The sequence below is a fragment of the Scardinius erythrophthalmus genome (genome assembly GCF_964197995.2).
Source record: "Scardinius erythrophthalmus genome assembly, chromosome: 3".
In the NCBI taxonomy this organism is placed as follows: Eukaryota; Metazoa; Chordata; class Actinopteri; order Cypriniformes; family Leuciscidae; genus Scardinius; species Scardinius erythrophthalmus.
Genome location: NC_138223.1, coordinates 30,283,945 through 30,296,827, shown reverse-complemented (window position 1 = coordinate 30,296,827; position 12,883 = coordinate 30,283,945). Strand labels below are relative to the sequence as shown.

The 12,883-nt window shown below is 38.9% G+C and overlaps 1 protein-coding gene across 3 annotated transcripts in view; it reads right to left on the bottom strand.

Moving 5' to 3' along the window:
- Positions 1-12,883, bottom strand: part of arhgap10 (Rho GTPase activating protein 10) — an 87,777-nt gene that overhangs the window by 14,605 nt on the left and 60,289 nt on the right. For 2 of the 3 annotated variants that reach the window (XM_081362066.1, XM_081362068.1), the window contains exons 17-19: positions 10,782-10,887; positions 6,374-6,533; positions 2,881-3,019 (exon numbers count right to left, since the gene is read on the bottom strand). In XM_081362066.1, coding sequence (XP_081218192.1) covers positions 2,881-3,019; positions 6,374-6,533; positions 10,782-10,887 — 405 coding nt within the window. The remainder of the gene's footprint in view (positions 1-2,880; positions 3,020-6,373; positions 6,534-10,781; positions 10,888-12,883) is intronic. The other variant, XM_081362067.1, reaches the window with a different exon arrangement.

The following is a 12,883-nucleotide window of genomic DNA, read 5'->3' as shown; positions in this document are numbered from 1 at the left end:
AATGCGTCGAAACCAGTGAAGAGTTGTAGTCCACAAAGTGCTCTCACACAAAGTCTAACCGTATCAAACTTCTACCCGCTAAATTGTAGCATTCTTTACATGAAAAGTTATATAAAAAAATTCACAGACAACATTTGTTCACATTCATGGCACAATTCAAACGGGACCAGAAAATAATTATTTTTTTCCCATTCACTTGCATTGACGATTTTTAAATGGTGAGTTAGCGGAAGGGGCGGGACTTACCAGCTCTCTCTATATATTTTTTTAATTAGGTATATTTGTAATGTTTTTTGTTTTGTTTTGTTTTTGTATAAAAATCAATGACTTTAGTGCAGTTTTGTACATAAATGCCCCCTTTACATGTGAAATGAGTAACAACCTTTTCTCATGGTTTGCAGGTTTTGCCGTTGAGTTTAGTTTACAGTTTAAACCACCATTTTGTAACAGATGAACGTGTTTATTTTAGCACTTCCGTCAGTGAAACACCACTACAGCCTGTAAAACATTGAAATAAATATCAGTAAATATTCGTAATCTAAATAATATAAGTAAGTTACATGTTATTTAAAAAAAATTGTTATAAAATTTGTTTTATATTTCCCGACGAAGATGCGTCATACAGCCTACCGCTGTGCGATTTGAGAGGGATGTGGGACACAAGCAGGAAAGAGACAGTCATTCTCTTTTCTAATATCTTCATGTTTTCTCCTGATGTTCCAAACAACTGACACGTGTTCTAAAAGGTCTGAAGAGCGAATTTTATCTTCTGCAGTGTCAAGACATTTAGGCTATGTTTGATTTTGTGCTGCAAGAGAAAGCGAAACTAAAATCCCAAGCATGTGTGAAATGCGCTATACAAATAAACTTGACATGCCTCACTCGTGTCATAATATTCACGTAAAACAGCATTCACGTTCAAAAAGAATTGTTTTAGCCGGTGCTACTCAGCCACAGACTGGGTAAACCCAGCCCGATCTGCCGGCGATTTGATTTCGCTCTGCAGCTCAGGCTGGAAACCTGTACATTCTTCTATCCTGCTTCCGTAACAGATTTGCGGGGACCAATCACAAACTGGCTTATCCACTCCTTTTAACCTCTCAACGGCTTCTTTAGTTTAGCAAACAAATCGCTCGAGTGGGTGTAAATATCACTTACTTTCATGTTTTTTTTTTTTTTTTGCACAACCTGCAAAAATCGCTTGATGCCATTGCTGCTTCTGCAAACGGCTGATCAATGCTCCAAACCAACATGTTTATTGACACGTTTCCTGCCTGGAGTTTTCACTGCAAAGTACATCACCTGGATCGTTGGTCTGATTGGTTGAAGGACTATCCAATTGCGTACAGATTCATTTGAACTATGCACGCTGATCACGCCTCTTGTGCAGTAGAAAATACAGAGCAGACTCCCCAGACTAATGTTAAATCTTAAAAGATTGAGCTTGGTCTGGTGAAAGCCAGACTAACTCAGCCACTGATGCGGTTGTCAAGTTTACCGGCACAGCCCTATCCCAAACTAAAACTAAAATGCGTAGAGGTCCTTCAACCCTGAAAATGCTTAAGTAGAGATTAATAATGATGGTTTGGCCTTTTCATGAATCCAGCATTACACACATTTATAGTTTTTCCACCTTGTTTGTGTGTTTTGGCAGTGGCCACCTTCCCTTTCTGAAGTAACATCCCAAAACACAGAGGGATCTCTACTAAACAAATAACCAGTGTTTACTATGTTGTGTGGAAAAGTGTGGTTAATCTGACTCTGAAAACTGCTGTGTTTTCGAAACCCAGCACATTTTGGAAAGCCTTGTGACAATGTGCTAATTCACTTTGTGAAAAGGGTCAATACTAGTTTTAGTATACCTGCACAGCTGTAGTGTGGAAGAACAAGTGAACACACAGAAACATTGGTCACACTTTAGTTTATGGTCCAATTCTTGCTATTAACTAACTAGTAACTACCACTTTTGCCTCAATAAACTGCTAATTACTGCTTATTAATAATAGTAAGGTAGTTAAGTTTAGGTGTTGGATAGGATTAAGGGGTGTAGAATATGGTCATTCAGTATAAGGCATTAATATGTGCTTTATAAGTACTAATAAACACCCCAAATATCCTAGTAATACTGTATGCATGCTAATAAGCAAAGGTAATAGTGAGAATTGGACCCTAATACTGAAACCACATAATTCTTTAACTGAAAAGTGAAACTGGAAATATGATCTGCTTTGTTCTGTACAAAAAAACAAACAAAAAAAACCTTTGCTCAAAACCTAGCCTAATCCTGCACTGATCCCAGTCTGAAATTATTCCTGTTGGGTGGCATAACAAATCCAAATAGAGAACTGGGAGACACATTTCTAAGAAGTCCAGGGCCCCTAAAGCATCAGTTATCCACCTAAATATGGACTGGCAAACTACATCCTGTAGCCCAGAGTGACAATGGGTAATCAGCATGTTTCAGCAGAGCATCACATCTGATTGCTCAGTAGTCTTACATAGTCATGAACCCTCACTAAGACAAATGGCCAATGTCCACATGGAAATAAACCAACTGCAAAAAAAGGGTTTTTACACCACCTGGTTTATCCAAATGAAAATGAACCTCTATGAATTGCTGCAAAGTCACTTTAATATTAAAGAAAAAGTATCTTTATAATTTATATATTGTATCATATCTCCAGGCACAGGCCAGTATTTTCTGTGCTTCTGGTGCAATATCTGTGAGAGTCTGTGTGGTTCTGCTTATCTTTCTCTTTCCATTGATAAAGGCCCTATATTATGTCATTATCTATTTAATAGTAAATCTATGTGACAACTATAATTCCTTGTGCTTTTCCCTTGACCTCACTGTGCTTAAACCCGATTAGTCTCCCGTACCTGTTTGAATATCCAGCACCTGCGGGTTGTACACAGCCAGCGGGCGATTCTGGCGGCTGAGCCTCTTGGACTGTCTGGTTGGCGCAGAGAGGGGTGTAGTTGCTAAGCATGGAGAGCTGCTCGGAGCATCCCCGAATATCTAAAAGAACAAAAAGTTAGTGGGATTTGCTGGCTAGACTGAATGTGTTGTGTGCATGTAAAAATCAAAGTAAACAGTTTGTTTACAGCCGATGCCTGCAGAGAAATACAAATGATTATGTATGCGAGTGCGAATGTGTGGTGGAAAAACAAAAAAAACAAATAAAGATTCTGGATGTGCTCGAGACCAGTCTCTTAAAGGAATAGTCAATCCACACTCATGCATTTCAAAACATGAATGACTTTCTTCCTTACGTGGAACACAAAATGAGATATTTATAGTAGAATGTCCAAGCTGCTCTTTTCTATAATGAATGGTGACTATGACTGTCAAACAAGACTTTCAAGGAAAGAATAAAAGTGAATAAAGAATTAATTTCACTCTGTTCCTCACTCAAAAGTAATGATGCACCAAAATGTTTTTACTGAAAACCAAAAATAAAACCTGAAAATAAAGCTTTAATAACTACATTTGGATATTCGGGTATTTGAAAACGTATGCTGTCCAGGGTGTCGTGTTCTCAGGTGATAAGTTAAACCGGCTGTAGTAAAGTTCTTTGGGTAACAAGGCTCTCAATTTTACAGTCAAACTAATTTTACATATTGCTACTCTAGCATCATTTTTGGTCACGATGAGATTTCACTTGCTGTCTGTATGTGATGCTCTCTGAGGTGTCAAGACCTAGACAACATTTTGGGCAGCTCACTAGTTTTGAGAAGTGGCCACGCATCTCCAGTGAGAAGTTGCTTTTCATGCTGTTCTATGAGAATCTCAACCACAATTTTCTGGAATTTGAGGTCCGTAATGGCCGCAACCATTTCTCCTGCAGCCTCATGAGTGTAGGGCCAAACACAACACCCGCGTCATTGGAGAAGCGCTAATTAAACTCAATATTTCCGGTCAATGATTTAAGCCCTTCAAAACCGTTTCTGCTGAAAATTCTTTTTTTTTCTTTGCTTCAGCCGAATATTTTCAGTTGTCGAAATTGTGGTTTATTTGTAAAGATTTTGAGGTCAAAAGATATCATCTGACTTCAGAACACATGGAATAAGGACACAGCTCGTATGCATCCATTTTATGATGCTTTTATGGTGCTTTTTAGAGCTTAAAAGTCGACACACCAAGCCAACGGTCAGCCATCAAGCAATGTCAGGCGATAGTTGAGCATCTGTCGGCCTAGTTTTTGTGGCGATTTCTGCACCGTTGACACTAATCAGACCCCTGCCTGGTATGTTGAGCATGTTGAATCGCTGACAGGGCCTGTTCTGATTGGCTGTTAAGCTTAACAAACCAGTCCACGAGTATAAAAACCGAAGTGATGAAAGCAAGCAAACAACGAAACAACTGCTTTGTTTACGGTTTGTCAGCTGCAGTCCTAGCTCTTTCCTTTTAGAATGATAAATACAGACTACTGCCACCTGCTGGTTATTTCCACTCAGGGGTGTAGTCTCTGGGGTGTGCTAAAGCACACCACAGCCGAAATTCATCTGTGCTAGTTCTTTGATATTGGTACGGTGTGCCTGGGCCTTCATCACCATTTACTTGGAAGAGAGTAGCATGGACATTTTTCAACACTTCTACAGAAAAAGGACAATCAAAAAGTTTTTGAAAAGACATGAAAATTAGTCAATAAATAAACTTCATGTTTTAGGTGAACTTTTGCTATATAAGAGATGTTTGCAAGCTTCATTAACAGCAACAGGCATCAAAAGACCTCTCATGAGAGTTAAGCCTAAATAAGATAACCCAGGCACATTGCCCAGTTGATTGTGAGAAGCTGAAACTGACATGCATTTGAACGAGTGGCAGCCGTTCAGTGACAACACAGGAAACATGTTTTCATAATAGCGTCGACTTCATTACAGTCACGCAGTGTTTACATTTGAACCCCAGACGGGCAGTGTGAGTGACGGAGGTTAACAGAAGTGTGGAACTCTCGACAGGGATGAACAAAGGAATGAGGGAGCTGGTAGAAGGGATAGAAATCTGATACAGTTGTGAAATTCTGCAGACGACAGCAAAGCCTGCTCTCTCTCTCTCTCTCTCTCTCTCTTTTTCCATCTCAGTCTTTGCCCATTCCTCTCTCTCCCTCTCTCATACTTTCTTCCTTGTCTTTCTCATTCCAGATCTGCCTCTCTCTTGTTACCCTCTCACCCCTCTCTCTCTCGTTGCCCTCAGTCTACACACTTTCCCCCCTCGTCTCTTCTTTGTCTCGCAACTTTTCCAACTACTCTTTCTATCTCTCTCTACAGATGGACCTGAATGCAAAACACTGTCTGTTGAGTGCATCTGGGGGTATCAGCAGTCTGGAGAGGAGCTAATCAGTCTGCTGCTCTGCAGAGTCATTCCTTCTGAATCTCAACGCTTTGCCCACCTATTTTAACTTACCTCAAAACAAAATCAAGGTCATACGCAATATCATTTTGTCTAGGAATGCTGTAAATTAAACATTAATCTGCCTATTTATGGAATTTTGGACGCTGTTTCAGAGTGCTTTTCAGAACACAAGAACATTGACAATTTTTTGCATTATTCTTTTACATACGCCAAGCACACATACTGAAGTGAGTACTAATGTCGCAGTGGGTAATAAAACAATCATAATGTTAACCACATCTTGTTTGGGTGCATGTACGTATCTTAAAAATGGTGTATGATAAATACAAACAAATTCCCCTGTTGTTCTGTCAACACTTTATTATTATTTAAATGAAATCTTAATTATTATTATTATTATTATTATTATTATGTAATTGTTTTTAGTTCAAGATCAGTTTACAAAAGATAATATGAAACAGTGAACATTTAATCAGCAAAAGTGATTAATAGATCCTAATGTTTATTTTGAATACTAAAATATGATCATTGGTCACAACACTGGGCATAGTATGAAAGCAATTCATCAGCCTGTTTCAAATGAAGGCTAAATAATTCAGAGATTATGAAATAATCTCACTCTTTCTCCCTTTGTCCCTCAGAATAAACCCCATTTTAGGATTAACCAGATTACTGTCATCTAAAGCCGATTAAATCAGTGTTTTAACCTGTATTTTAGTCAAATGAGTATGGTAGTCCAACTGTATTTGAGCCATCAGAAAGAGAAGCTAACTGAGCAGAGTACAGTCAAAACACATGGTTCCCCCTCCTGGCTGTGAAGAGAAGTACATCAACCTCTGCATGGGCAATGCCTTATAGAAAAGTTCAAAATCAAACATTGTTCAAATCAATAGATTTCATTAGCTGTCTGTTGTCTGTAATGTGATGCTCTCTGAGTTGTAGTTGTGTCTTTAAACCTAGCGATCTGCAAACCTAGACAACATTTTTGGCCACCATACTAGTTTTGAGAAGTCTTACCTTTTCATGCTGTTCTATGAGAATCTCCACCACAATGTTCTGGAACTTGAGGTCCATAATGGCTGCAACCGTTTCTTCCTGCGGCCTCATGAGTGTGGGGCCAAACACTACACCCAGGTTCGCCACTGTCATCAGGTTTTGTTTGCTGTTGGCTGCAACACTACACACACAGAGAGACACACGTTATCAAGTTATGATCAAATGACTTCAAAGAACAGGAAAGATAGACATCACTACACATTGTTTATTTTGAGAAGAGATAGCGAGTACATTGAATTTATTTGCATTTGTATTATTGGTTTTGATTGTGAGATAAGATGCAGTTAACCTCCTATTACAAAGATTCCTTAGAGACACAATCTTCAGTGTCCTTGCATCCTTGCTGAATTGACTCTGGTTGTGTTAATTATAGACAAATGACAAAATAAGAGAGAGGTGGGTTAACGCCATTACCCAAAAGACTTTCATAAGGGAAGAGAGGGTTGGCAGCATGTCAAAAACTTGAGATACTCAAACTGTGTGTGTGTGTGTGTGTGTGTGTGTTTTTTTTTTTTTACTGCATGCTGAATGACTAAAATATAATTTTCACCCTTTTGGCAATTAGCCTCACAGTTGGAGAAGTTTTAGCCAAACTTCTTTACTCATTATATTTTCCATGTAGATCCATTTGTAAATCATATGAAAGTGTATCCTTACCACCCTTTGTATAAGAAACAAATCATTCCTTCCTAAGTCGCAATGAAAAACGTGTGTCTAGTGCAGTCAGAACCTGATGCATTTTCTCTTTTTAGTTTGGTTCATGTAGGCATATACTGTATACTGTTTGAACATGGTAATTAAATTCAGTTCAAACAAAACAACAAACACGGTCCGAGACCACCTTGAGGAAACCTTGGCCCTGTTTACACTTGGCATTAAGATGCTTTTTTGGTCATTCGGATCACAAGTAGATGAGGGAGACACATTCCCGTTTACACCTGGTATTTTAACCCGTCTCTTTTGTCCACTTTCAACCACTTCAGTCGTGATTTCTTCAAGGGGAGGGTCTATGGGTGGGTAAATTTTTCAGATCTTTTGATCTAATGGACGAAATAAGCTTGTGCAATTCACATATGAACGCGCCTGGAGATGACGGAACAACATACAGAGAGCAGCAGCTTTCATTTCTGCTCTGAAAGCCGCAAGACCAAGCCTTCCACAAGTGCGTATTAGAAATCAGGAATGGTGAGAGAACATTGTGCTTGGTTCTTTTTTCCAACCCAAATTTGAGTCTTCAGCCGACAAAGTTTGAATCCCGTCTGGCCAGTGCACTTCCCATAATGTTTGCGCATTAGGTCAGTAGGCAGAGAGTAGGCAGACTTTTGTGACTGTTCGAACGGCCACCAGTAAGTTTTCGGAAGTGGTTGAAAGTAGTCAAACTCAAAACATTTTAGACCGTTTACATCTATTTAGCGTCATCCACTTGTGATCCGATCAACGAAAACACTTCTTAATATCAGGTGTAAACCGGGCCCTTACTGCGATTTCAATGTTAATCAGTGTTGGGGGTAACGAGTTACAAAGTAACGGATTACAGTAACGATATTACTTTTTTGGGTAACGAAGTAAAGTAACGCATTACACTAAAAATATCGGTAACTACACAACTGTACTAGACTATAGGAACACGCTTTCCTGCGTTACCCAAGCCGTGTTTGCCTGCGTGTAAAGCTCTGATCTGTTTAAGTGGTGCGTGCATGCCTCTGTGTGTGTTTGTGTGTGTGTGTGTGTGTGTGTGTGTGCGTGCTTGCACCGTTGTCATAGAGATCGATTTGAGTGACGTAGCTGCTGGTGAGAAGGGGAGCGGGAAATGGAGACGAAGACGAGGTTTCGGCCAGTGGCGATATTCACATTACTTTCAGTTTATTGCTCGAAAGGACAAAAATATTCGCGTGAAATGCACTCTATGCCCAGGCAGCAAGTACTGGCCATCGGGACTACCAGGAGATTCCCAGTGGGCTGACGTGCCTTTTGGGCCGACATCTCATACTTTTTTTCTTTTTCTGTTTTTTGTCTTAACGGACCATAAAACTCGTACATCGGCGGCCCATTCGTTTTGCTTAATTGGCGGCGCTGGGTTAAGTGTGTGCCGGTGTAATGTAGGCTATTAGTTAAAAAAATTCTGCGTCAGTTTTTTTTTTCCTGATAAGGTAGCTGACCGTCCCATGAAACACCTTGGCCCATTGGATCTTTTCTTGATTGACACTGGGCTGGTCCAATCACATCTTTAAACACCTCCCCCTTTGGGCTTTGAGCGAGCGTGCAGTGTGTCAGTGTGTATCTGTCAAAATAGTCTGAGAGATGGAGAAGAAACGCAAGGAATGTGCAGAGAAATAGCGTGAAAAATAGACACAGGCCCTTCAAGCAGACGCTGTTAAATGTGTCAAAATGTTTTCTGCAGCAGCAGGACCTTCATCAGCTCCCATGGCTGATGATGAGGATAGTGAGGAGGATCAGGACAGAGATGAGAAAGTGTAGAGCCTGCGGTAAGCAGAACTAACAGTTACTTTCAAAACAATTAGCTAGGCTATGTCATGAGTGTAGGAACCCATTACCCAATAACGCATTATTTCCACATCTGCATAGTTGACGATTACCGTAATTTACTATAAATTTAATGAGACGCGTTTGTAAACCATGTTTTCCGCCAAAATAAAAGCTTGATACAGTTTCCGTCAAAATAAAAGATCATGTGCTTATAATATATCTCTTTCAAGTATAGAAATTAGTACAAAACTAATTATGAAAGTTTTGTTTTTCAGTGCATTTGTTTTACAATATATGTCTATTAGTGTGCTATTATTATTATGGCCAAAATGCCAGGGCCGATTTTTTTTTTTGTCCCAGTCCAGCCCTGATTATGTGTCTACCACCGCGGACATTTGCCCTTTATCCAGTTGTTTGTGGATTTTACAGTGAGGCATATTTCTTTGTGCAGACATGGATATTGTTCTTTCAGGTTTTACATGCCATTTTGTATAGGCTACATTTAACGTTATAAAAACTATGCGGACAGGCTAAGTGATGATAGGGGTATGATGTTTGTCCATGTATCTACACGGTAAATTAAGAAACGGGAAAGTAAAGTAATAAGTAGTGAAGTTACTTTTCAAATGCAGTAACTAGTAAAGTAATCTCATTACAATTTACAGAAATAACTAGTAACTAGTAACTAATTACTTTTTTTTTTTTGAGTAACTACCCCAACACTGATGTTAATTAATATTACTCAGTACTTATTTGAGTAAGTACCACATAACCTTAAAATAAAGTGTAACCAAACAATCTTACCTACACCAAACTTTTGAACAGTACTGTATATCCAATAGAGTGAAAAAAGCAAAAAACAAAACAACTTTCTTCCTCTGAAAATGGTTATTAATGACAAATTTGACACAGTTTAAAAGATTCAGAAATGCAAAATAACATTAACAAAAACATTTTAACTAATAAACTTAAAAAAAAAGTAACTTCTTTTTTTTACTTAAAACAATTTTGTCCCTGTTTCAGAACAATGCGAACAAACAGCCCTGAAATGTCAGTTTACCATTTTTAAATGATGCACTTTGAAAAGATATATGCCACAGACAGACAGCAATTAATCACCTCTTTGATTATATTTCAGATAACATGGCAACATTTGGCTTTTTTCTCTCCATCTCTGATGGGTGTGCAACTGCGCCAACTCCTAAAGCATTTTGCGAGGGCTGGAGTGGATGGAAGAGGAATTTAGTGGCGGATAACCTGAATTTAATTTCCAATTGCACATCTTTGGCTGCCAGCAAATCCCACTCTATATTTTGAGGAAATGCGGCTTCCCAGTCACTGATTGCCGGAGGTTAGAGAGATTATATGCTTATCCTCAATTTGCTTACATTCACATTATATAGAAATGTTAGGCCTGAGGTAAAGCCTTGTAGCGAACATTTTTTTTAGAAATATATTACCCGATCTAATCTCTTAACAGAAAGCTGTTGCATAACTCTCTTCTCTAAGTTTGCAGTTGTTGGATGTAAAGGAGATGGTAAAGGCTTTTTTCTCTCTAGAAAAACAAAATTGTTGATCTAGATAACAGCATGGAGACTATGAAAGTCCATGTGGAGTTGTCTCTTTGCTCAGTCTCTTTTCTCTCCAGAGTGCTGTCTGCCTGTTTGCTCTGTTGCTCAGCAACAGATGTAGCCTACTGGTGCTGCCAGTAAGAAGGGTGTGTGTTTGTGTAGTGAAGGTAAGCATGAAGAGAGGGAGAAATAATGAGAGAAAAAAAGTGGCTGACGGCCGAGAGAAGTAAAAGGTTGGCAGAAATAAAATAGATAATGTACACAAAAAAATGTGTATGCACAAGAGAGAGAAAAAAACGGCTTCCACTCACTTGGCGAGATGCTTGGTTACCAGACTGAGCACTAATCTGTTCCTCTCTGGCAATTTATGAACCAGACAGTGAATGGCCTGAACTCTAGATTCTGGACTAGCGCTCTCTGTGTAGAGCAAAAAAGAGAGAGAGAGAGAGAGAGAAGGGGGGTTTTAGAAGACATCATGAAACATGCAGTATCACAGTTTACACTTTACAATAAGAGTAATACGAGTGTTATACTCTGCACTCAATGTACCATCAGTACCTGATCCGTTTTTTTTTTTTTTTTTAAGACTAAATACAAACACTACCAGTCAAAAGTCTGGACACATCTGGCTGAATTTGCTTCCATGAACTTGTAAATGCATATGCTTAAATGTTTGTAATTAGTTTTGGAGACAAATCTAAATTTCACCTATGTATAAATTATTTTGAAAATAAATAAAATGTATTTATTGTTTTAAACGTAATATAATGAATTAAAATAAATATATTTTTAATATTATTGAATTAGTAGGACCAAACAGTACAGAAAAACTAGCCTATAAATGACCAGCATAGAAACTCCTAAAAAAGAAGCATCTCAAGATACTGCTCAAAGTTGGTCCAGGAAATAAATTAAAATATAATATGATATTTTTAATTTGTTCAACTCCCAATCCTTTCAGGTTTTGATGTTTTATTACGGCTGGTGTAATCAGTGTTACTTTTGTATTATTTATATAAAGGTGTTTAACAATGGGACCGAAACACCTGTTTTAGACCACTATAATTTATTAATATGGTGTAGGGCCTTCTTTTGCGGCCAAACAACATCAGTTCATCTTGGGAATGACACATTCAAGTCCTTCACAGTGGCCAGAGGGATTTTGAGCCGTTCCTCTTCCTGAACAGTGACCAGGACACCATGTGATGCTGGTGGAGGAAAACCTTTTCTGACTCGCTCCTCCAAAATACCCCAAAGTGGCTCAAAAATATTCAGATCTGGTGACTGTGCAGGTCATGGGAGATGATCAACTTTACACCATTCTGTCACAAGTCTTGCTGTGTGTATCGGTGCATTATCATGCTAATACACAGCACCCCTTCAGGGCACAATGTTTGTACCCATTAGGTGCACATGTTCCTCCAGAACGGTTCAGTAGTCATTGAAAGTGAGGCGCCCATCAAGCACAGCAGGGAATGCAATTATATAGCAGCCCAAACCATCACTGATCCACCCCGTGCTTCACTCTGAGCAGCAACAGTCCGGGTGTTGAGCCTCTTTAGGGCTTCTCCACACCGTAACTCTTAAAGATGTGGGAAAGACAGCAAAGGTGGACTCATCAGAGAACAATGCATATTGTACATGGTCCACAGCCCAAGATTTGCACTGTTGGCACCACTGAAACCAACATTGGCTATAGCAGCCCGACCATGAATATTGACTCCTTGGAGCTCCCGTTGAACAGTTTTGGTGGAAGCAGGAGAGTCAAGGTGCGTATTCAATTCTGCAGTGATTTGGGCAGCTGGACAGTTACTCCTGTTGGATGTGGTTCGTCCTTCGTGGTTGTATGCCGACATTACCCTAGATACCATAGCTCTCGATACACCACAAAGATTTCCTGTCCTGGCCAGAGATGAGCCAGCGAGACACACATCAACATTTGTCCTCTTTTGTATTCTGATATCTCCCATTATGTTGTGTGGAATACAATTTTTTATGTCCAGCTGTGCTATTGCTCAGCTAATTCAACCTTCACACTCTGCTCTTACTGATGGAATGCAAAAATCAGTGAATATTGGCCATCAGCCGCGTATTTATGTGAGCCTGACTAGAGTTTGGTTTTTCCAGCTCGAAAGCCAACGGAGAGTTGCTAGACCACCCTGGCTGCAAAATAAAATTTGCTGCCGCTAGGGTGCGTCTAGATTTCTAGGCTACTGTACTACTATAGTTTTTAATTAATATTTTAAATTAGCTTTTATTTTTATATTTTCAGAAATTTTTATATTTTCAAAATTACTGTTATGTTTCATGTTTCGATAATTTTTGTTTTTAATTTCATAATTCAGTCATGTGCTTGTCATTTTTATTAGTTTTAGTTAATTTCATTTCTATTTAGCTTTAATTTATTTTCATT